Source organism: Caloenas nicobarica, chromosome 2 (genome assembly GCF_036013445.1).
Source record: "Caloenas nicobarica isolate bCalNic1 chromosome 2, bCalNic1.hap1, whole genome shotgun sequence".
In the NCBI taxonomy this organism is placed as follows: domain Eukaryota; kingdom Metazoa; phylum Chordata; class Aves; order Columbiformes; family Columbidae; genus Caloenas; species Caloenas nicobarica.
In genome coordinates, this window is record NC_088246.1 from 32,899,838 (window position 1) to 32,926,035 (window position 26,198).

Below are 26,198 nucleotides of genomic sequence, written 5' to 3' on the forward strand. Positions count from 1 at the left end.
TCCCTTCAGCAGAACGTGCTCTGTCTTTGAAGCTCTCCTTGCTGTCACTCCTAGACACCATTCCCATCACTCTTTTCTTCTTAATCATGCCAGGCTTCAATCTAATGACTGCCTGGCTCATATTTCTTCACAAACATAGCTGAAGACTTCTCAGCCCATGTGGCCATCTTGATTCCTCACCTATGTTGGACCAGGATGGGTCTCGTTTATATGCTCAGATATTTGGAAACTCCCTATCCGAGGGATGTAACTTTCACCATGTCTCCCTTTAAAACTGCAGGTCAACAACCCACCCACCTCCCTGTGGGGGTAAGAGGTAGGTTCCTGACCCTGCTGTTATGTCCTACAACCAGAGGCAAGGGTCTGACACCAGCCCTGACACACACACATTTGGTCACATAACCCAAGGCAGGGAACACATTCTCTCCTGCATGACTCAATGAAGGACCACACCCTTGTCACCCCATCTTTGTTCTTCCCCTATTCCTAGGGCCACTAGAGAAAAATGTAGTCATTTTAACAACATGTCTTACCACCCCAAAAGTGCTCCTGCCCTAGAATGTAAGGGTAGCAGGAGAGCAGCAGAGACCTCTGCAGCACCAGCTTTGCTACCTATCCAGCTGGTGGAAGGTGGTGGTAATGTCCTGGGCAGTCACTGCAGTAGGGCCACCCCAAGTAATAAACCCTAACTTGGCAGTGGCTGGACTAGGCCTGCCCATAGTCCTCCAGAAGGCAAGGGGGCTATTCTACTGTATGCAGCAACCTGCAGCCTCAGACAAGCCCTCTCTGCTTAGGAGCCTAGGAAGTTCTGGGATATGGCTTTCATCCCACTGTTCTGTACCTGTACGCACCACTCAGTTGACAGAACTTCACTTCTGTTTACCCATTTTCCAGTCAACACTATGTTCCTTGGATTACAGCAAGAGAAAACGAAATTCTGTCAACACCTTGATAATATGTGACCTAATATACCCAGATGCCTCAAGGCTAGCTGCCCTATTTCTTCCCGTCTCTGCTTTTGCTTCCTCTTAAGCCATTTCTAGCCATTAATTCTATGTGTCTGTATCCATACTTGCTATTTATTTACTTTTCATAAAAATGCTGATTCTGGATTTGTGGCTGACTGTATTTCAGATGGTGATACTGATTTTCTGCAGTTCTACTGAAAGTGATGACCATGGAAGTTTGAGGCTTTACATGTGGTTTAGTCAAAAATAGCACTGGTAGTGTTTCTTGATCATGGGTTTTCTCTAAGTGACAGAGCAGTTTAAAAGAAGTCCTCTCAACATATTTATTTGCAGGGATACCTCAGACTAATTTCTATTTTAGATCATATAGATTGACAGAGATAAGTCATTCCTGCACTTTCACATTTATTCACACAAGTATTTTCAGATCTCATGATCTATTTTTGCTCAGTTCCTGAGGGCAACTGGTTATTGTTTTGTTTAAGGAGAGCAGGCAGAACTGTAGTTCATAAAACTCCTGGGTCAAAAGTACTACAACTTTTCCCTACTTACAGCTCTTTTTGTCCCGATACTCCTTGTTTAAGAATTATTTCCTCTCTTTGACTTTCTCTCTCCACCCCTAGTCAATCCTAATAGTATTCTCATGAGGTCCATGATTTCTGAACCATTGTTAAGTAGCTACATCTGAACTACCTGAGAAGCTTTTGGGTGCCCAGAGTTTCTGACTGAATTAGGTGCTGGATGACGCTCTCTTGGTTTGGGCCAAGACTGCCATCATGGACACCTTAAAACAGGATGGAGCTCTATTGTTCAAGCGGAGGCCATTTTGCTTGATGCAGCCACTGGCTGGCCTGGACACCCCTTGGTGTCCTTCAGCTACAACTGAACTGAGAAGGTAGGAAGTCCAGGAGGGTGGTAGGGAAGGCAAGAGACAGGACCTGAAGTTACTCTGTTCCCATGTTGCTACAGGGGTCTGGAAGAGGCTAAGGAGTAGGGCCTCCAACAGGAGCCATGGGGTGAGACAAGGCAGGAGAACATCAGAAATACCCTTCAGAGGAAGGAACCAGAGAAAGTACTTGTAAGGCAGCAGGTCTTCCTGCTGGGCAGGTTTGAGAATCATAGAATCGTTTCAGTTGGAAGAGACCCTCAGGATCATCCAGTCCAACCATAACCTAACCTAACTCTAGCACTAAACCATGTCCCTAAGAACCTCGTCTAAACACCTTTTAAACACCTCCAGGGATGGTGACTGCACCACTTCCATGGGCAGCCTGTTCCAATGCCTGACAACCCTTTCTGTGAATAATTTTTTCCTAATATCCAATCTAAACCTCCCTGGCACAACGTGAAGCCGTTTCTTCTTGTCCTATCACCTGCTACTTGGGAGAAAAGACCAACATCCTCATGCTACAACCTCCTTTCAGGTAGTTGTAGATAGCAATAAGGTCTGTCCTCAGCCTCCTTTTCTCCAGGCTAAACAGCCCCAGTTCCCTCAACCACTCCTCATTAGACTTGTGCTCCAGGCCCCTCACCAGCTTCATCACCCTCCTCTGCACTCTCTCTAGTATTTCAACGTCCTTCTTACGATGAGGGGCCCAAAACTGAACACAGTATTCAACGTGCGGCCTCACCAGCACCAAGTATTGGTGGCACAATTGCTTCCCTAGTCCTGCTGGCCACACTATTCCTGATACAAGAGTGAAACTCCTGCAGCACGTATGTGCTTTTCCTCTTCAGTAATAATTAGTCCTTTAGGTAATTTTCAGAAAACAATATGGAAATTATAATAATTAACTAGCAAACAGACCACCAAAATGCTTTGAGAGGAAAAACCTTGTAAGGTACTGAAAGTCTTAGAGGAAAGAGAGGATGTGTGTTACATGAATGGTTTTTAACAGTTAATAGACGTTAGCACACATTTCATACTTCAGCAGAATGCATTAGAGGCACAACAACAGAGAGCTATAAACCTGGCCACAAATATATGAGAGACTATAAGCAGTAATCTCGCTATTAAAAATAGTACATTTTGAATTTTTTTTAAAGTTTCGTACCACAATGAAAAAAGCCAAAGCATAAACCCTGAAGAAAGGTGTGCATACGTCCATACGCACTTAGGATTATGGATCAGACATACAAATCTTACAGTTTATTTAGATGTGATTAAACTAAATATAAACATATCATACAATTTAAAAAGTAGACGGTAAAGAGGCAATAATAGTTTTTTATGAGTTACCCTCACATATTTTTTTCTCTGCACAAAACATAGCAGCTTGAAGTAGCATGAATTCACAGACAATTCACCAACGCTTTATCATCTAACACGGACTATCTACCATTCCAACTGAATATCCTTGCAGGTCACCAGTTCTCACAGCCAGCAGAAATAAGGACACAGCTTCATTAAATCCTCAGAATATAAAAACCATTTAGGCACTAAAATGTACAGATCACACGTCTACATAAAAGGAATATTCACACCAACCCAAACTGGTTTCAACTCCTCCTAAAAAACAAACAAACCTGACCAACCAAACAAAAACCCCAAACTAACAAACAAATCCCCCAAAACCAAAATAACCCACAAACTCTATAGCAATATTAGAAGAATAACAAATATTTACCTCCCATGCATCTAAAAATATCATCTTCTCTCTAGATACTGATTCTAAAAAGCCTCCTTAAAATAATTACTGAGAGCCTGAGCTGGTTTCTGGGGAATGGTTCTCTACTTGCTTCAATAGGGTCCCTAATTGCCTGCCTCTGCTAATGAACTAATCTCAGGCACCTGGAACTAGCAGGCTCCATGCCGGGCAGATAGAGCTCAGGTTACCTAAGAACTGCTCCAAATATATTCGTACAAATCACTAACCCTGCAGATGTGCAAATACTGCTTTTGTCATGTTGCTGGAGAGAGGGATATGTGTTTGCAGTGCTGTAGCGCATAAAACCTGAAGATGAATTCATTGTGTTGCTTTAATCCCTTCCAGAGGCCAGGTGGGCATTTGGGGAGCCAGATAAGTGTGTTGATTATCCACATTACTCATTGCATTAATCCACTTGTCTGTGTGACACAGAGAAGCTCAGGTGCTCACAGCAGAAGTATGTAGGTGGCTGGAAAAAATACATGTATTTCATGAGTGCCTGTTGTCTGTAAAATGAAACCTAATCAGGAAGTTAGCCTAAAACTTCAACTAAAACCTAAACAAGTGCAAACTTTGCCCATGCCTAGAGTTTTTAAAATTGCAGTTAAAGGATCTGGAATTTAGCAGAGGATGTAAGCAAGCCTTAGTGTAAACCTTGTGAGACAAACTACCACACTTTTAACAAACCTTAAAAGGTTTTTACAGGCAAACAGTTTTCTTTGACCTCAGAAATTAAAACAGGTATCATGCAGCTTTCCATCCAACCATCCGCAAATTTCTTCTCTTTCACTGGACTGATTATTCTGATAAACATGTGTCAAATTCCAGGTATGTGTCTGGTTTCACTTGAGGAGGGAATAATGATATAAACAAAACACAGTTTAGCAGGAAAATACAGGAGAGCAATAACATGCTCTCTTCTTGGTCTTTGACAAACTGCTCAAATATGTGTCTCTCTGGTTCTTAGGTGATGTTCATACAGATTGATTAGCATTAAAAAAAATCCCCTTGATTTGCTCATATATGTTATTTATATGGCTTCCATAGACACAGACACCTAATCTTTTTATAAGCGAAGGTAGGAACATCTTCCTGAATTATCTGTTTTGTAGTGTTCCAGATATTTTTTTTTCTTCAAGACACCATCACCTTCCCAAAACAAAACCAATCAACCAAAAAACCACTTTAATTGACTTTTTCAGATAAGAGACCTGGATAGATTAGATTTTAGATATTGACTGAATGGTGAACTTACAACTGCACTGCAAAAGACTGTGGAGGCATTGCACAAGTGATGGTCAGGCCTGAAAGTAAAAGAAAAGCAGACAAGGCAGCTCTAATGGCTTACAGCTCAGAGTCTACCAGCACTGAAGAAAGTCCAAACAGAGACATTTGTGCACAGTATGAATCTCCCCTCACTAATAGCTGAATTTCCAAGATTTTCTTAATAAGTATATTTAAATAATACTGCTTAATGCAGGCTGCCAGAATACACTGATGCACCCTTACTAACCTGAAGAGTATTCCAAGAGGGAACAAACTCTTTTATCTTTGTACTCTAGTAATTATCAGAAAAGTGAACTTAAGTAACTAATTATCATTAGTTAGTGTGAACACCGAAAGTTAGTATCAAAAATCTCTTTGATTGAAGAACTACGCAGATATCAGCAGTTAATTAATGCAATTAATGCAACCTATGAAGTTGAGGAGAGCAGCAGACATAACCAATATTCTGCTGATTTCATGCATGGCACTAAAGCTCTGTGGGAAGAAGGGGTCTTGTAGGTAGGAGTTTGCCTTCTTCCAGGCTGCTCATCTATCTCTCATGCTTTGGAAGAGTAGGCAGGAGATGGTGAATACAGTAGCATCAGACAGTGCTGCTGTCACCACTTGACCTTAGAATGCAGGGAGTAATCATGTCACAGACAACAAAATATCTACTGTGCCTCTTTTATTGACCACTAAGCCAGCATTAAGCAAAGTGTATTCTAAATCCTTGCAAAGAAATGTATCTATTTCTGCTTTCTATAGGGCAAATATTCAATACAATAGTGTCCATCCATTCATTACTTCTTGTCTCCAATGATACACACTCCCACCAAAAGTTACAAAATATGTATATGCCTAGAAGAACAAAAAATATCCCCTCTGAAAATTTATCACAATTGAAATTATTAGTGAATAAAGTAAACACAGGGCACATACACATTTCAGGAAAGAATTCCTGATTGTTAAGTTATGATATGCTCATAAGGGGATACACAGATCTGTTCAAAAATCTCCAAATATTTCCTGGAATATATAACATCATCCTGTCATCACACATTAAAAAAGCAATAGGAAAAGTTGGAGACTGCATTTGAACAAAGGGAAATGGTTCAATGACCCGAAACCAAGACACTTCTTGTAAAACCTCTTTTTGCTTACTCATATTTTCATTCTTTATTTAGTCAATTTTGAGAAGTTCCCAGGTGATTTACCCTTCCCATGACCTTATGTCTTTTCACTGAAGTGGTGACCCTAGATACTAATGTGGGTTTTGAGGCTGCCTTTTAAAGTATTTGTTCCATTTCAGCTGTTATTGATGAGCACTCATTTTTTCATATGCAGAGTAGACATTCTTCCTTCCCATGAGCTGCGGATTCATTTTGCAGCGCATGAGGGACTGGGGTATTCCTGGGTGCTCCCACCTGCTTTCCTGCACAGCCTGAAGTGGGCTTCAGCTCTCCAAGCACCCAGCAAACCCTCCTTGGCCAGGCCAGGCCTCTGAGCTGCTGTCCCAAACAACAGCATACAGCACCGCTAATTGTTAGTGGGTTAAAAAAAATAATAGTAATTAAAAAAAAAGAAGACATAAATATACTATCTCTATATCTGCCTGTACCAAGCCCAGGAGAAGATAAACAGAGTCTGCAGTTTTAAGACAGGAGCGTGAATTTCAACTGAATTTATATTACAAAGTGCTTTGGAAATGTCTCTCTTGCAGTCCCTTTCTGTTGAGGTTCTAGGCACAAAAACAAACAAACAAAAACTAAACCAGAAAGAAAAAGTCTTGGGAAGCAATCCTACTCCATGGAGTGAATGCCAAGGTTTCTACTGACTTCAGCACGATTTCAGCCTTTGTCATCACAGCAAAAGTCACCATCTGTTGACAAACAAAGCAGAAGAGGAAATCTTCCTTTCTACTCTGTCTCAATCTTTTCACACCTGTCTGCCTTTCCTGAAGTACCTACTGCCAGCAGCAGCTATGACAAAAAAAGATGGTCCCTAAGTGGGATCTCATGTAACAATTCCTGAATTTCTAAACGATTTGTAAAAACCTATGTGAAAATTGTTCCTGTTGCCCAGGCAGCTCTGGGAACTGAGTCCAGTGTAGGAACTTGCCTTCCAGTTGCTCAAGTGCGTATTCTAACATCATATTATTTATTCAATATACTAGAAAAGCCTTCCTCTTTTATAAGCCTCTGCATGTGAAGCCATATTTTCCTCTGTCAGGGAGAACTGACAGGTTGCCTGCCATCACCTACTCTCCAGCAAAGCCAGCAGCCCACACTGTCAGTGTGAAAACATCTGTTAAATGGATTTATTGACTAGGTCTTAGGTGTGAGTTGTGGGGTTGTTTTTTTTCCACACTGTTTATTACAGCCCTGACCTAATGAACTTAATTTGTTGACATGTTTCCCTCAGTGTCTTACTTGATCCCATCTCACATTTCTTTCTACTGTGCTGTTTTCTTGGAAACAGGAGTTCCTGGCGCATCGGCGTGTCCACCAATTGCAAATCTACCAGGCTCAGATGGCTACAGTTGGCATGGCGGGATTAGATAAACATCGGCCAGCGTCCAGGATCCCGTCTTCCCCCACTGATTCCACATTACCTCACCCAGCCATGGACCAGCCCAGCCAGCATGTCTACACGACTGGTAGGATTCCCTAAAGATCACTTTTAATAGGCAAGGCAAATGCGTTTGTTCATGTAGGATCAACAGATTTAAATGCCTTGAATACCTCCTGCAGCAATGCATTCAGTTTTAGCCTTACTGTTCCTTGGTTTTATGATGCTCTACTGGCATCAAGTCAACCAGTGCAGCTGATAAATCACAGGATTAATATTCACACAGTCATAAATTATTATCATTGACTGGCTCTGGCAATATAGCAACAGGTGCATTTTTGGTGCCTTTAAGTCAATGATAGCCTTTTCTTTCATTTCCCTATCTTCTCGTTCTTTTCTCCTTGTTCTTCTTGCCTGTTTTGTAAAGAGACCACCAAAAAGTTGAAGAAAGAGCACCAATAAGGAGGAAAGCTGCAATATAATTCTCGAAGTCTTCATATGACAAGTCAGTCTATGTTACAAGGTTGCTTTCCCTACAGAAAGAGCAAAGCTATAGCCATGACCAGAAAGTGATGTTGGCTACAGCTGTGTTATCTTTTCAGCAGCTGTGTGGAGTCTCTACAGAGGAAGATTTTATGGTCAGGCCTAGGACAGTGCAGTCACTTAGGGAGCATCTCCTGTTGGTATGGTCTGGGGTCTCCAAAGCAAAGTGAATTAGAACCCCCAAAAACTTCAGTTGAAGGAAGAAAAATAACCACAGAAAACCTATTTCTTATTATGGGCAATCTAATCTTGCAGGAGGGCCCAACTATTTAAGAACCTGAATCTCACTACAGCATTACAGCATGGTTAGGAGTAAAGATTCACTTTGTGCACAGGAAAGGGGAAATGAATACTTGAAAGTACTGTTTATTCAGGTTTTGAGCAGAAGTATTAATTTCTTTGCATTGGTTGGCAGAATTTGCCATGCCTTGGCAGCTTACAGCTCTTCAGGTTGTGACCATGGATTTGATATAAGATGGAGTCCCTAACAGGCACTGTATGTGACTGTGTGAGACAGCATGCTCTCCCATCTTTCCCAGTAGAATGTGAACTTTGAAAGCAAAAATGTATTATTTTAAAGAAAAAAAACTGCAAAAGAAAAAGACATGTCCTTAAAGCACTGCAAGTAAGTGGGTAAGTGGATGCAAGATGACATTCAAAGATGAAAGACATAATTTCTTCTTCTGTAAATACACTATCAATTTAGGAATTCCACTTGTTGGGTAACAAACATTTGGATTGTACAGAGAAGAAACATGCTAATTCACTTTCCATGAGTTTCTTCAAAAAGACCAGCTGTGTATAGATGGGATTATTAAACTAGGCCACTGTTTTTCTAGTTGTGGTTCACAGAGTCCCCAAAACATTGTAAACTCATTCTGAACAATTCACAGAGCACACCAAAAGCAAGCTCAATGTGTGTAGGCTAAAATATCCTGTTCAAAAGCCTGCAGTTCCATTGGAAAAGTTGAATGGAGTTGCAAACATAAAAGCTGCTGATTGGTAAGGTTCACTGACACCTCCCTCTGTAAGTCCCCAGAAAGGGGACTAAGGCCAGGGAGGTTACATATATATCTGGGGAACCTGTGGCATCTGTGGAACTGATTGAGAAATAAAATGTGAAGTTGAGATGGAAGAATAGGAGATGGAGTAAAATGACGTAGCACAAACATTGAATGGAGATGTTGTTGGGAACTGGGACATACCAGGCATAAAGGCCTCAAGATCTGACACAAGGAAACCTGACAGGTTCTGCAATGGAGATGCAGACTGTGCATATGCAGCATCATGGTGTATTAAGATCAGGCAGACAGTTTAACCTTACACCTATAGTAAAGCACTACTACGTGAACAACAGCAGTGGAAAGAGACAAAGAAAGAGAGAAGGAAAGAGAGAAAAAATGCATCTTATTCCAGCTGAGATTCTCAGTCCTTCACTGAACACCTTTCTCTAAATCCAAAACATCTTTTCCTTGAATCCTTGTTTCTTCTTCTGTTGAATCAGAGCCCACACCTCTGCACTCACAATGAAGCCTTTCTTTTCTGCTTGAAGAAATCCCTTTCACTGATATGTCTCTGGGCTTACAGACTTACACATATAGCCTTTATCACTGCGGTTTCTGAGTATATTGAAAATAGAGCTATTTTTTCCATTCTAAGATTAACACCTTTGGAGTGGCAATGAACGGAGACTTTGCAACATCAAGCATTCTAATAGAGTTTCTGTGAATAACTAGATAGAATTGTGTATTATTAACATATGGTATGGTACGGCATGGTATGGTATAGAATGACTTTATTTGTGCATAATATTTCCTGGGTCTGGATGGTGCCCTAGCATTTATTCATTCATCAGTGGAAAGAAAGAACGCCAGACCAAATTTTCTTCTATTCTTATACAGCCTTTCCAAAATTCTTTGGGATGAAAACCCTGAGCAACCTGGTCTGATCACAGTGCCGACCTGATCTGAGCAGTAGGTTGCACTAGAGACCTCTGAAGGTCCCTGCTGGCCTGAGCTATTCTGTGGTTCTATGATTTGCTCCCTTAAGAGAGAACACGATGTAGCAGCCATTGTCCACAGCAACACGACCATTTATAAAAGCATGGAAGGAAGGAATGAGTGGGTGGGAAGGGAGGAGATTCTAGTACAGTATGAAGTGAGGTAAAATTCAGGCCTTAGAAATTAATGTAAAAACACCTCCCTGCCTCAATTTTTTTTGGTTTGGTTTGGTTTGGTTTTGCCTTGTTTTGGTTTGTGGATTTTGTATTTCAAGGCAACATATTCTTAGAAAAGGAAAAAGTAGAAGGAATACTGTTGTGGCAGAATGTTACATGAGGATCAAAATGGGCCTGTATGCTTTTGAGTAATGAGAGAAAATGCTCTTAGCCAAATATCTGAAAGGAATCAGAATGGTGATGGTTGTGAGAGCGCTATGCAAGACATATGCAATCTATGTACAAGATAATGAGCTAAAGATGGAAAAAAAAGTAAAATCTACTTGATGTTCATTTAGATGGTTTACAGAATATTTGAGATTATTTAGTTCAGATTTTTCTTCTGAACAATTTATTAGATCTGCTTTCTTCGGGTTCCCTTATTGGTCCTGTAGTTGTCTGGGGCATTTCACCTTCATCAAAGCATGCTGTTAGCCCACAGTTCTTAGGTCTCTTGCTGTCCCTTCTATTCAAAATATTATTAAAAGAATCTGACCCAAATAAAGTATTTTGGAAAAGAATGAGTGTTAGGGACTCCCCAATAGGAAAACCTTGTTTTTTCTGACTTATTAAGTTTCTTTTGTCCTGTGTCATCTACCATTATATGGTTCAGTGGTTCCACCATTCCAGTCTGTCATCAGGGCCACATTCTGACCTCAGTAATATTGGTGTAAATCCAGAATAATTCTACCAGTCTCAGTGGAGCTGCTTAGATTTACACAAGGAATCTGAGAGCAGAATCCTGCTGTAGGCATTTGTTCTGGAGAGACAGAATAACCATCTTTTATTAATATTTCACAGCAGTCTGCAATTGAAAACAGTTGTCTCCCTCTCTTTTTTTTTGTGGGGGTGGGGGGGATTATTGACTGAATCCTGTTAGGGAAATCCTACAGGCTATTTTTAGCAGTAAGCTCTACTGCTGCATTGTGGTATTGTATCAAGCACATGTGCTGTACGACCACCAGTCATACATCTGAATTACTTGCACATCCTAAATCAATTTAGATGCTTGCAATAAACGAAAACACATATTTCAGTCTTAAGTCAATTAATCCTGCTAGAAATAAATTTTACACTCAGTGCTGTGAATATCTTAGTATTTAAAAGTTTGGAGCAGATGTTTCTGCCATGCAATACTGACCTGACCTGATTAAACTGATTTTTGATTAGGACAAGATAATTCACATACAATAAAATTACATTTTTGGTTATATTCTGTTTTGGGATAAATAATAATGCACTAAGAAAAGGATGTTTATCTCTCTGTCAACCAGAGGCGGCATCCTGAATACACAATTTCAGCATTTTACTTCAAAACCACTGTTTAGTTGCAATCCTGATATAGGTCATCAAAAAGTGTCTTTGTTACATAACACTTTGATTCTGTATAATAGTAACATAGTAAAATATGTATTTTTTTTATTTCTATTAACTGCAGCTTCTACTATGCAAACCTAAGCCTGTAGAGAGCATTGACAATTAGAATAAAACATTCATTGAAAGAGTGGCAGACAGATACTTTCAACTTTCAGCTGATTTTGTTAACGTTTAACAAGTGTTTCCATTCAAATCTATTGGATATAACTGCCTAGTCTGCCTAAGAGCTTCTGAAAGTCCTGATACTGGTACATTTAGCATCTAAACACCTTCTCCGTTGGGCAGGGGGACGGGAGGAAAAGTTTTCTTATGTAATAGTATAATGAACACTGACAAACTGTACAGTGTATGTGGGTTTTAACTGTAGAAGTTAAAACTTTGGATGCCAAGAAAAGGAAAGCAAGATACGTGAGTGTGGACTTATTTGTGTGCACACTTGCTATTTCAAATAACTTAGTTATTTGCATGAGAGAAAATGCTCTTAGCCAGATATCTGAAGGGAACCAGAATGGTGATGGTTGTGAGAGAGCTATGCAGGATATTTGCAATATATGCACAAGACCAATAGAGCAGTAAAGCTTATAAATGGTGCAGTGCACATAACTGCAGAGAAAGGAAATTGTTAACTGCTTTGACAATGCCAGCAAAGATTTTAAGATGCATTAGCTTATTAGCTCCAGATTTTTCACTTTTTTTTTTTAAGAAAACAAGCCAAGAAATTAACTACAATAATTTATTGCTCATGAACTATTTTGTTTGCTAGCTAATCATTTAGCATAAGCTTAGTCATGATGCACATAGGTATTATTTTTGCATTCCCCTTATGCTAAACATAGTTGTTGTATTATCATTTTGGCTTAAATAGCAAGATCCCAAAGGATCAGTTCTAAAGTTCATGAGCTAAGAAATATGGCAGCATAAATATTTCTAGAGCAGCATAATTTCTGGCTGGCTTCTAACCGAATTATCTCAGAACCTTAACTTTGCGTTGCCCACAATGTATACAGACAATTATTCAGTAGAGTTTTTAAACACTTTATTAAAGTTCAACATCCATTCAAGAACCTTGCTGAATAAGGGCTGTATTGAGCATGTTGTTGAATTTGGACTTAAATTTTGTATTTTCTTCACTGGCTGACTTTTCAGTAGCAGGCTAACACAATTTTCCCAGAACTGTGTTGGCATTCCCAGTAGTAGTGGCACATAAGAAAGAGGTTTTGAATGCCAAGTTTTACAGCTTGAAGAAATTGCTAATTTGAGTCCTTTTCAACTGTAAGGGGAAGAAAAATCCAAATGTTTCCCAAATGAAAATGGTTCGTGGGGGCAAGGAAAATATTTTTTTGTTCCAGACATTTCTGAGGGAAATGCAAACAACAATAAATGAAATAATTTTTCTGTATTTCAGACTTGGTTTGAAAGCCTTGAAAGCTTTCAGTTTAACTTGAGCCTACACACTATAATTTCTCTTTTGCTCCCTATACACAGCAATAGAGCATTGTGATATTGATAGCTGTTCCATATAAAGATGTTCTCTCCTTGAATAAATGAGCATAGAAAATTCAAAAAAACCTTGCACTGCAGTCTAACAACAGGATTTGGTCCTAATTGAGTAGTAGGTGGAACTTTTAAATGAAAAAGGACTCTGAATGTCACTGCTGCAACTCTCTGAAACTTTCATCTCATGTACTTTGAGATCTGGAATTAATATAGTATTAGTCAAGCAGTACAAATACAGAGTGGCATTGTGATTTCAGAAATTATTTTAAAAGTTTTTTCTGAATTATTTTCCTTACACTTCTATAAATACATAGCCTTTTCTAGTTATATATAGGTTAACAGCCTTAACTGACCTTACCCAATAGAGAAAGAGAAAACAAGTGATTCAGTAGTAGGACTGAATTTTTGTAGCCATGAAAGCTTTAACAAAACACCACCACCTTTCCTTTCTTTTTTACCATTGATTTTATTTAATAGTACAATTTCTTGAGAATTCTTTTTTGCCTTATCAATATCACAAGGTGCACCTTGTCATTCAAAACTCAGTTTCCCAGAGGAAAGGAGAATTAAGATCCAGAATTTTCAGCTTGCTCTAACTGCAAAATAAAATCCAGTTGTGTTAAAGGATGCGTGGAATGGAGCAGTGTAACTTGCATTTGTTTTACTTACTGTTTCTTATTGTGTTGTCTTTGTGCTGAAGGAGTTGTGTATGACAGTCTGATGCTGAAGCACCAGTGCATGTGTGGCAACTATGCTAATCACCCTGAACATGCTGGAAGGATCCAAAGCATCTGGTCAAGGCTGCAAGAAACTGGGTTGCTAAACAAGTGTGAGGTAAAAAGTAATATAAAGACCAGATATTTGACTTGTTAAAGTAAATGGTAAATTTATTAAATCCTAAGTCTGTCTTACTTCTGTAATAAGAAATTTGTCTTAGGAATTATTTGGACTTTACTGACAATATTTAAATAACGTGTTTTAGGAAAATACACTTCCCAATCAGAAAACAAATAATTTAAACAATGACAGTCATTAACCTCATCCATCAGAATATAAAATCAAGACATGACTGTGTTCCTCAACTTGATTTAGGAAGGTAGACAAACTGCGGTCAAACAGCAAGTGCAGTCCTTTCAATAGCACAGTTCTTAACTTTTTCAAGCAGCTAAGGATTTTACTTCTGTAGTAGCGTAGAACACTGCTTTTTTTTAATGTAGTTTATATCACTCCATAAGCACATTGCGTATTGTCTTATTTCAGGCTATAAAGTCTGTTTTCATAAGCATTTTCGTTTGCCTGGTGTACGATGGGTAGCACATCAAAACCTGAGACACTGAAGCGCAATCTGATAGACAATATCAGAGCAAATGTGGAACTTTTTTCTGCTTTGATTTCCCTCACAAAATTGCATATTAAAACATCATGCTTAAATCAAATATGGGCTCTGGGGTACATATATGACTTGGGTTACGGAAAAACAGCCTTTTCCTACCATTCACTGCTTCCTGTGAGTCTTGCAGCACTGTCAACTTCTGCAGAAGCCATGGCAATTGAGGGTTCTTACTGCATTGTAGCATGAGTTAACAAAGTCCAACACAAGTTTGCTTAGGTTTTGCAGGATCCCAAAATTGCCAGGACTCTTATGCTCTATTTTCTGTAACTACTTTTCTTTACATACTTAGGTTTTTAGAAACCCAAAGGAACTGATACAATAGGTCCCTTTGATTAGCTATTAGTGGCTATCTGTGAAGATTTTCTGCAGGTAGTCAAACGTACTGGTCTGTGGTATATTGCAAGCACTATAAATGGATTTGTTGTACACACTCATCTAACTAGATGGCAGCACTCTAACAGGATAATTCTTCTTTTTTTTTAGCTTGGATAGTTTTTTCAGGCTTCCAGGAGACTTTCTTTCAGGAAGGCCCTTAAGGCCACATATGGCATAAGTGGTTTCACTGGTGGGATCACATACTAAAGGAGTGTGGTAAATATACAGCCGAGTGCTTTACTAAAATAAAGCCTTGTTACCTTCTTGACTCAGGACCCATATTAAAAAGTAAAGATAAAAAAAAGAATAACTAAAACATAGTGTGCTACTATGCATTGCATTCTTCAGTAATAAACACATATTACTGAACAATAAATTGTGTCAATCTGCAAAAGATGTAAATAGGAGAAGTGGTAGAGGTTAGTCTGAGGTGCATGTAGTCCAACAGTTTCCTGGAATATTTAACGTTTCTTCTTATAATTCTACAATTTCAAAAACTGAAATATAGCCTATTAGGTCTTGCAAAATCCAGTGAGTGGGTGGAAAGGAAATAAGTCACTTCACATCAAATGATATTCAGTTAATTTTGAATCCCATTGTGTGCTTTGAAATGAGGATGGAAATGAGCTGTCAAAACGATGATAAAACTTTGAGGAATCCTAGTGTGAAGCTGGTGCATAGATCTGGTGTTTATCCTTATCCTCTTGTGTAGCTAAAGACAGGATTGTATTTGATGATGCAATCTCTCCTTTGCTTAATTAAATTCTCTAGCACTTACTTGACCTCAAACATGTCCTTAAATCTGCCCCCTTTTCAAATTAAGGAAGGTGGTTGCAGTGATTCACTTAATTGGTGGTCTGATTATTTTGAAAAGTTATTCAACTGAATATATGACTCGTGTCACTAAAGGAGCAGTTGTTTCATTATTCAAGAAATAATAGGCCACCATTAACCTGCATTCTGGAATATACCACACTGAGGATGTGGAGTCAAAGCATCATGGGCAACTCCACTGTCTTTTTTACCGACTTTTCGATGCCCCCTCACGGACATTAGTTTTTCTTAATATAATTCCTCAATATAATTTCCCAATATAATTTCCCATGGTTTCTGTCAGAAGGAGCGGAGAGATCACTGGTCAGGTTTTGCCACATTTGCTGCCTCGTGCACCAGGTCTGAAGGAAAGTTTAGGAACAGGAACCGGCAACAGCCACTTAGGAAATCCTCTGTAGTAACTGTGAACCTTCTATTTTTCGCTTTTACTAAAAAAATAGTCCCACAAGAGGACTGCAGTCCCACTGTTTGCCTGATTAGGAGTTTCAGGATCAAAGCTAGTTCAGTCAGAGGTAGCTCAGATCTTGTTACCTTGCAACGTGTGTATCTTTAGCCACAGGCTTGTGCCAGGGGGCCCTCCCTCTGTTCTTAATCTAACAAAAATCCCTATGAAAATGAACAATCTGTATCTATATGATCTTTGTTATCTATAGCAGGGAGCAAAATGTGTTTTTTAAATCATGTGATGTGGGTTAGCCCCTCTCATGCAGCTCAGGTCTATGGCCATGGAGAGGTGACTGGTGAAGTGCAGAGAGAACAGTCATCTCTAACTGGTCATGGGATGATGGAAGTCATATGTACTGGGCTGACATCATCCTTGCTGCAGTTAATAGATTAATCTAGGTAGATTAATCTACAATTAGTCTATTACCTATATATATTGCCCTAATTGCTCCCATATATAACATTTAAAAAATATAACTTGGTAAAATTATAACAAGGTTTGACTGGGGTACTCAAAGCTGTGTCTTCATTACAAAATAACATGTGCCTGGGACTGTTCTCCACCACTGAAGCCAACTGGCATGGAAAGGCCCATGTTCATACTACCAGGAATGCTCCCTGGCCCATGCCAGTGACCGAACCATGTCTGGGAGTTGTTTGGGAGAGTGCTAGTTGCTGCTCGGCCAAAACGGTGTGAAGGGCCACTTTAGCAATTTAATAGTACAGATGACTGTGTTCCTCTGCCTGGGAATGTTTCCTGGCACTGTTTAATTTACTGCTCCAGACACAGCCAAAAGGACTTGCTTGTCCAGACTGTATTATGTCTTTCTAGCCATAGATATTTGAGGTCTAGAGTTATTCAAACAACAGTTTAGAGGATTTTTGCTACATTGAGAAACTAGTTCTAGCTTTTGAATTTTTTTTAAAATTCACATTACTCTTCCAAATACATAGATTACTTCCTCCATCTGCTTCCCCAAGACAAAAGAGAAACACATTCCGATCATGGTTAGCCCTGAAGAGTGGGATTTGAGAGATCAGTTCCTGACTGAGTCCATGGCAATAGAGTGGAGTAATTTCCCACCACAGTGGGCTTTTTTATAGTCCTGGTATACAAATATTGGGAAAATAAAATACAGCTTCAATATTTTTGCATTAGTTTAAAAGTGTTGTGTGTGCTAACTGGAAGACTTTTTTTTTTTTTTTTCAATTTTCTCTTGGTAAAGAGCAATGCATAGTTGCCCTACCTTTGGGACAAAAAAGACTGAATTATGTTTTGGTAGTGCTGCTTTGGTAGTGTCTGCTTTCTACTTGTTCTAGGGAGAGGAAGTATTTACATAACTCCTTTGGGGCCATAATTTATGCACACATGACTGACATTAGGCTGCACTGATCAGCACAGTTTTAGAAAAATAAAGAAGAATGTGGTCATGGGCCCACTTTGTGCCCCCACCTCTACTTCCTGTAGGGACTGTGGTCCAGGAACGTTTTTCTCTTCAGCCTGGAATTTGATCTGAATTCTGGTAGTTTTCTGGATTAGAGAGACATCTTACACCTCCTACTGTCCACTTCTCATGCTCCAAAGGGGAGAGAAGGAAAGAGTTTAAAGCTTTAAAAACCTTTGAGTCTGCCAGATCACATAGACATAGACATAATTTCACATTATGAAAATAATCCATAATACATGAAAATTAGTCCATGAAGACACTTAAGAACAAAATTTGGACACATTCAGTTTCAGTACTTGAAGACCAAAACACCTGAAGAGAATAAATGCATCTTTATGTAGGTGCATCCGTGTCAGAGATATGTTTGCAATTCCCACATAATGGAAAGAGAGCAAGTGATGTGGGTGTACTGACGGGCAAAAGATCGATATTATCTATGTGTACTTTTAAAAACAAGAGAGAATTTCACAAATATGAGAAATCCCAGAAAAGTAGGGAGAACTCTGAAGACCTTTTTTACAAATTAGATAGCCTAAGGGAATTTCAGAGACATTATCTCCACACAAATAGCTGCAGCGAGGGCAATGGACACCTTACACTGAGAGACTCAAGCGAGAAATATTGCTTAAGCTATGTCAACAGTTCCTGTTTAGCAGAGAGAAACAGGCAGTGTCACCTTTGTCTTTTTGAATCTCTGGCTGTGCAAGGGTTTAGTCTGCTGAAAGTCTAATCAAAATCTTCAGGTCAACAGAGGTTATCTGTGTGAAACTTTAAAGGTCTATTTTAAACAGAAGACCAGACTGGACAGTTCTCTTTGACCTTAAATACTGTGAAAGGTGAAAGCGTTTTCCCATTGTGGGGAGAATAACTTTGTGGTTGCAGACTATGACTATGACCTGCCTTCTACTAAGGATGTAGTAGATGGATGGATGTAGTATTCGAATCCCATTGAATGAAACAAATACTGTTCAGAAGTTCTCCTATGACATTTCTCCTTTTTCTTTGGCTTTATGCCAATTTTCTGGTTTCTACTAAAATTTTAGGATTTTGATGCTACTATGAACAACGAAAATTAAGAAAGACACTTTAAAATAAGAAAGATGTGGATAAGAGTGTATGCATAAAGTTATACAAATGTATATGTTATGTTGTCTGGTAACTCATGCCAGTGAGACCCAGAAACTATGGCTTTATGTAACTGAAGTTACATGATTCCCAGTTCTGGTAACAGACTCGTGACATGTGCTTTTGTAGATCTAACTAAATCCTGACATCACTGTGTGAGAACTGTTCTAAGCAATTATTACATGTAATTTTTAGTATTGACCATTTTTTCTTCTGTGTAGAGCCTTAGCTAGTTGGAATTTTAATGTTATTGCAAATGGCTTGACAAGCAGAGACACTGCAAGGGTGGGGTGAAAGGAACAGTAAATGAGGAGGTGGGAATGCAGAAACAGCACAGGTGTGTGCACTGCTTACCCTTCTTTTTCCTCCTGCCATTTGCTGTGCAAATGTGCCTGCTGATGCTCAATGTTAGAGCTGGAGAAGCTGTGGAGAAAGAGCAGCTCTGGGTTGCGCCTGCCCTGGCAGCTCAGCTGCTGGCTGTGCCCCGAGAACCTCACTGCCCGGAGCAGCCTGGAGTGGGGGATCCTGACCCCTGTTTGGTGGGGTTTCATTTCTGCACCAAACTGGTTTCTGCACAACCTGTTTCTGCCCCAGACAACCTTGCTGGCAATATTGGGTAGTAAGTAGCTCCTTGGCAAGATGTTTTGGGGAGGCCGCTTGCAGACCCTACTCTGTTAGTGCAAATCACTATATTCCGTAGGACATCACAGAGCTCCCTGTTGTAGGAATAACAGCCTGCTGTGGGTCATTTTATAGTTAAAGGGATATGGCATTTAACAGAACTTAAAAAAACCCCAGACAATTAACTCTCTTAAACATCTATTAAAGAGGTTTTATATAACTTGTAGAAAATATGTGACTAGAGAGTATCTTATTCAAGGTTCTTTGATGTGACCTTCATAAAATACTTCTTTACATTTAGTATACATTTGTTTTCGCTGTCCTAAAGCCAGCCTCCCTTCTCAGTTTTGCTGTGGAGAATTGGGTATCTATTTTAAAGCAGCTCATTAGAAACATAGACCTTAATGGGAATAGATGAACAAATAAATGAAACCAGTCACCTCACTTGTGAAGAAAAACATTTTATCTGACCCAGAAGAACCATTACAGGGTTTACTGATTCCGTGAAGTAACATAATGTGCTGATTTTGATTGTGCAACTGTGTGTTAAAAGGATGTGAGTGCACTGCTACAAATTCTCATGTGAGCCTGGGAGAGGCTTGAAGAAATTAGAGATGAAAAAGGGTTTATTAAGTCATTTAGTTCTTGGATCATTCCCTAAAATATTTTTTCCACTGCTGCATCCAGTCAGGTTTTAAAGACTGCAAGAAATAGGGCTTCCACCATTTCCCTGAGGGGGAGCTTGTTCCATAGTCATCTAGATCTAACTCTTAGGATATTTTTCCTAATCAGTCAGAAAAAAATGTCACTGCTTAGCTAAATACCTATATCGTGCAAGGTTCTTCTGACCTCTTCTAGGCAGTTCCTTTCTTCTGCAGTGCACATTCTCTTTAATATTCATAATATTGCTTCCTAGTGAAGATGCTGGTGCCTTCTGATGTGCATGACTAGGTGATGGATATAATAAGAATTACAACTTAATGTCTAAGAAAACTAGAATTGAGTGGTATTTCTGTAACAGGTTAATCAGTCTATTAAAAATAGGATGATCTATTTAGACAACCTCTGTACCTGTTTACCTATAGACCCTGACAACTGGACTGATCCACAGCCTAAGTTGTGAGAGGTTTTGCCTCAGGTATTCATAAGGACCAACTCTGCAAATAGAGTTCAAGACCTTAAAAATAGAGTGTTTTCTCCCTACATTATCCAATATCGAGAGGAAAGATGATCTTGGGACCAAAACCTTGTTGACAGTGCTGTTTATTAGGCCCAAACCTGAAAAAAAATTGCTTCATGTTGCTGTGTCTGCAAAAGCTATGCAGCAACAGCACAAGCAGAGAAGATTTTTATGACAAGCTGTAACCAAATACATAAAAGAAACAGATCTGCTGAATAAGAAAGTGTTAGTTTCAGTCTTTTATTCCTCCTTTCCTATCTTCCTTACTTTCTAAACTGATTAAATTGCAATGAATTTCTAGAAAGACATCCCAGATTTTTAAACACTGATTTAAGTGGGGAGAGTACAAGCTGAAGAGTTAAAGAGACAGTCAAAGAGACAAACTCCACTTACAAAAATGTGAGGAAGCGAGTCAGCATGTGTAACAGCAAAAATGATCCTGGGATATTGAACATACAATTAAAAAAAAATATATATATATAGAAATATTTCATTAAAGAATTTAAACTTTAATTTTCTTCTTCTCCCTGCCTCTCCTCACTGTGATCATGTTCTTCCTAGCAGCATATATCACAAGCACTAGTAGTAATGCAAAAAACATTAGTCCTCATTCAGAACACATCTGCAGCTTACAGGTGTGAATAAGTTTTTACTCTTTAAACCAGAAGTTTTCTAGCCAGTTTTCTTATGTAAGTAATATTTCACCTTTTCATTTGTATCTCTTAAGATAATGTAGAAAAGGGGTGGAATAATTTCTTTTTCTTGTGTGTGAAACCTCGTATTAACTCTGCTAAGACTTAAGCAAAGCATTTGTGATAAGCCACACACGCATTTGTTTTTCATATAGCATTGCTTTAATAAACAAATCAGTGTCACATTCCTGCATGACGCAATCTCAACCCATTATTAATCATACTAAATGTTATTTTGGACCTTTACTTTTTTTTTTTTTTTCTCCCTAAATATTGTCAGTGGAATATTGTAGGCCTCTGCTGTTTTCTTTCAGCGAATTCGAGGTCGAAAAGCCAGTCTGGAGGAAATACAGCTGGTTCACTCTGAACATCATTCACTGCTGTATGGCACCAGCCCCCTGAACAGACAGAAGCTGGACCCCAGGAAACTCCTAGGTCTGTACAGGCCTCTATTCTACTGAGAACAGCACATTCCAGCACTGTCATTAGTCATAGCTGGTGTCAGTTTTAAATACTTGGCAAGCAGTGTGACAAAAATTCACTTTTTCCAAATGCATTGCTATGTGGAAGGAGAATGTTACAATGGAAGCCAAATACAGATTAGCAAAATGCACAGGCTGGAAAGCAGCAATAGAAGTTTCTCCTCATTCGCTTCAAAAATCAAAGTGTTAACCCTTTACTGTAATTCGTTCTCCAACGGAGGTCGACAACAATTTTGAACACGGTTGGTCTTCTATCTCCTTGTGTTCTTTGATTTGAAAATGGGAGTTTAATATACACTTGCTTGTCAGAATTGCTTGTTTGCTGTTCTTATTTGCTTTATTTCAATTATTTCAGCCATGCTGAGTGCAGATACCATGCCTAAATCTTGCTAATAAGTGAACCTTAATGCCTTCCTATTATGCAGGATATGATATCTTTCTGAATAACAGAGGGGGGAAAAACACGTTGAAATATTAAATAGACCTATGGATGTACAGAATAGCAGAAAACTGACAAGGTTTTCTTATCGAACATCTTAATGCATAGCCAATGCTCGGTATATGCTTTTTACAATAGCAAAGCAGAGTTAAATTGAGCTCTGCCATGAGTCTAGCATGAAGCAGATCTACTTGACAGACCTGCTACAGAGAATGTGAACGGAAACACACAAAAAAGTGGTGCATATTGGAAATAATCTGAGTGTAATCCTGCCCTTTATGTCCCAGCACACTGTATGCAACACACTAATTCTCAGCTATTTTTATAATGCTTATTCTAAGATGTGGAGCTTTTCCTAAAGGTAATGAAGTGCAACCCAAACAAAAACAATACTAGCCATCAAAAGAAATTGCTGCCACAGTTCTAGTAATAGCTAGCAATTATTTTGCTTTGGGAACTAATGCTACGCAGACTGTTGCTTCAGTGAGTTGTAACAGTAGATAAGAAAAATGTCTTGATCATAATACTGTGGAAGTTTATACATCTTCTTAGCCAAGGCAACATCAAAACAAAAATATTCACAGTATGGTAGATTCTTGGGAGCTTGAATTTCCAAGGTAGGAAATCCTCCTTAAAAAACAACAACAACAAAGTGTTTCCAATAAAAAGCTCTAAATTCCTGCAAAATGAAAATTTGGAAACATTTTGATTTGAATTCATCAACATTGTCAAAATGTTCCATTTTGATAGAGTCAAGCATTTCATTTAAATTAGTTTTGATCCATTTCATATTAATTTTTACATTATTTAATACAACATACATTAATATAAAATAGTGTTCCCATGTTGGATCTCAGTGGTTGACCACCATATAAGATGCAGTGTGCAGTTACAGCTACAAGGTGAAAAAAGGAATGGACTCAGGCATCCTTGCTGTATTTCTCCCTGTGTATGGAAAATACAGAAAACTTTGTTTACCCTGTCTCAGAAAACCATTTCTTTGCTCACAGATCTTTACTCGACACTCTTTGCCTTTTTCATTTGACACTTAGTCCAAAACATTTACTCTCTGAGTTTATATCAAGATCACACTCTTAGCATACATTCTGAGTGTATCCTTGGCTTACTGCCCTTTTCTGTCTCTGTTTCTGGGATGTTTTCTTGCCGTGTCTCACATGGCCTTTTACCAAGACAACAGTCAATGAAACACCCTTCCCATATGCTTTTGCATGTGCCTGTTTTTTGGTTGGAAACTCTAATCATTTGAGCTTCCAGACACTTTTATAAAGGATCTTTATTGTTTCTTACACTTTTGCCAAAATGTGCTGTTAGTCTTCCATCTTTCATTGTCCCCAGTTCAGTGAAGTTGAAACTAACTAAACCTGACATTAAAATTAGCATCTTGGTATAGTGTAGAAATTCAAAAGAATGTGTAGCAATGAAGAAAAATCTAAAGGAAATGTTTCTCATAAAAAATGTCATCAATAACAACATTGTATCATAAAACATTTCTATTTCAACGAAAGTGCAGTTTTTGCTACAGAAATTTTTCCATCACACTATGGCTTGGCATCCTAATGAAAAGAATGACCTACCAATTCCTTCCCTCCTTACTCTTCTATCCACCCAAAAAGACAGAGGTACCCTTTGTTCTCCACTTGTGCTCCAGGAAAGTGTTTGTTCCCTGTCTCTGTTCAGAAGAGTACATCTACATTGTCTGAATGTCTTTTTTTCTTTTTCCTAACAAGCCACTTCTGTATCTTTCAGACAGAAAATAAACACTTGAAGGAATAAAATTTAAGTAAGACTAGGGCTAGAAATGTGCCACTTATCAATAAATGCTTATTTCAGTGTCCCTGTTCAGGAAAAAAACTGTTCTGGAAGACTGCAAAGCGGAACAACTGTGAACTACAGAAATCACTAAGAATTATGTACACAGTTATAATTCATATATTCTTATTGCTTTCAGAGTGTAAACTTGGCTTTATTTTCCCTACATCAGGGCCTACAAATGCAGCTATTGCAAATGATCACTTCAACTTCTATTAATGAGCTATTGTAGTTAAACTTTTGACTGATCGTATTTCAGTGTGGTGTGTTAAGCAACATGTTATGTTGCATTACATTGTCTTGACATGAAGGAAACTAATATACAGACTACGTGTCACATTGCATTATGGTTTCATGTGACAGAATACAACCTTTCAAGCCTCTTTGAATAAACTCAAGGGCAGACAATTATCAAATAGGTCTTACAAATTTGTTTGCTTCTTCCCTCTCCAACCATAATTAAGAAAATGCTTCAAAAAATCTAGTTTCCAATGATTACAAGTTTGTAAAAGTTAGAAATACACTGTCAACACATCTCTGAAAGTGAGGCTGTATTTAGAGTACAACTAAAAAATACATTCACAGAGCATCTTTGCAATTGCAATTTCAAGTTAGTGAAAAAAATGACCACTTAGCAGAAGTGGCTTTGTTCGTGAGGGATGATACTGAAAAAAATCAGGCTCCTCAAACTGTGCCTTTTCACAAATGAATACCTTTTCTTTCTTTTTTTTTTTTTTGAAAGAGAGTTTTTCCCATTACTTTTTCTGCTTATCAGAATCTCAGTGCCCAGTCGTCAACCTCCGAAGCAGCTTCTTTGACTTCTGTAGGGGCCCTGACGTCAGTCAGTGACGGATGCCTCAGCAACGAATTTTATTAACCAGCTCCTACTGCCCTTGTGGGCTGAAATTTTAGAAACAGCAGTTTGTATCACGATCAGAGTCTTCAGTTTTGCTTTATTTTCTCTGCAACTGTTGATTATTGGTGCTGGCTTTAATTACTAAGATGACATGAAAAAGTTGCAAGCGATTTCTGACAGAACTGAGTTGGAGCTGTGATGGGGTCTGTGCAGGCTTTATCAAGCCTTGTGTCATTGCTCTTTTTTCCCTTGCTCTTGAAGCCGATGGACTTCCAGTAAAATGGCTGGAGCAGACAGGTACAGCTGCCTTCTTATTAGCAGTGATAGAAGCCACCCTGTTGAAAGACCTAACATAATTAAACACTCTAGACACACAAAAAAATAAAGAGAATTGTTCTGTTCTCTCTTATGTCCCAACTCTGCAATGGAATTTAAGAAAAAAGGTCTAGTTATTCATTGTGCTAAAAAATGCATTCTTTTATCTCAAATTACAGCTTATGTTTCCATTATTTTTCTCCTGTCACCTTAACAGCACTAATAGTTTAGTTTTTTGCTCAAGACTTTTTGATCTTCCCCCCAGTAAAAACTGAAAAATTGCTGTTCACATTGATCCCTGGATCTGCTTAGCAAGAGATCTGGAAACTCCTCCTGTACTTCTGCTCTGACCATCTCCTGCAGCCAGCATTTCCTTGCATGTCTGGGGCTATTAGGACTCACAGTATGAGAATAATCTGCGTAGCTGCAGCACCTGCATTTCCCCTGGTAGCTCCACAGGAGGTTTTGTTTGGCTCCTCTTGCTCACTGTGCAAACTGATCAAAGGTCTCTAGTTGGTTAAAAATGCATCTTGGATTTTACTCAAAGTGTAAAGCACTTTCTTTACCTCAGACTTTGCAGTCTGGTCTCTTGTACTTCAAAGATGATGACTTTTAATTGTCTATGCATTTCATTGGCACCTGCTAAACATGAGTAACTGCAGTGTTCGCCCCTTCCGTAACAATGAGTGGCTCCTCTAGGTAACTTGAGTGATTCACTATCTAACGTTTCCTCCAGATGGCAAAGTTACAAAGCCAGTTCTGTGATATGGCGGGGAGAAAAGCCTGTGTTCTCTTCCACAGCTGCCTTGAGATCATATTACATACTGGGGTAGGAACTGCATCAAATCCTGAGATCCTTACCCTGTTTTCATATTGTCCTTATCGAGACAAACAGTGAGTTTAGTGGTATAAAAAAAGAAAACATAAAAAGTGAGTATAAATATGAAGTTAAACCCTATCACATTATCTAATGTATAGAGCAAAGTAAGCTAGAAATTAGATTCTAAAGCCTATTAAGTTTTTGTTCCCTTTACTAGAATGCATTTACAGAGTAATACTGAAAAAAGTAGCATTTCGTTTTA

General features: G+C 38.8%; 1 protein-coding gene across 1 annotated transcript in view; it reads left to right on the top strand.

Moving 5' to 3' along the window:
• Positions 1 to 26,198, top strand: part of HDAC9 (histone deacetylase 9) — a 280,108-nt gene that overhangs the window by 128,126 nt on the left and 125,784 nt on the right. The window contains exons 12-14 of the mRNA XM_065627268.1: positions 7,361 to 7,538; positions 13,783 to 13,916; positions 21,509 to 21,629. Of these exons, the coding sequence (XP_065483340.1) occupies positions 7,361 to 7,538; positions 13,783 to 13,916; positions 21,509 to 21,629 (433 nt within the window). The remainder of the gene's footprint in view (positions 1 to 7,360; positions 7,539 to 13,782; positions 13,917 to 21,508; positions 21,630 to 26,198) is intronic.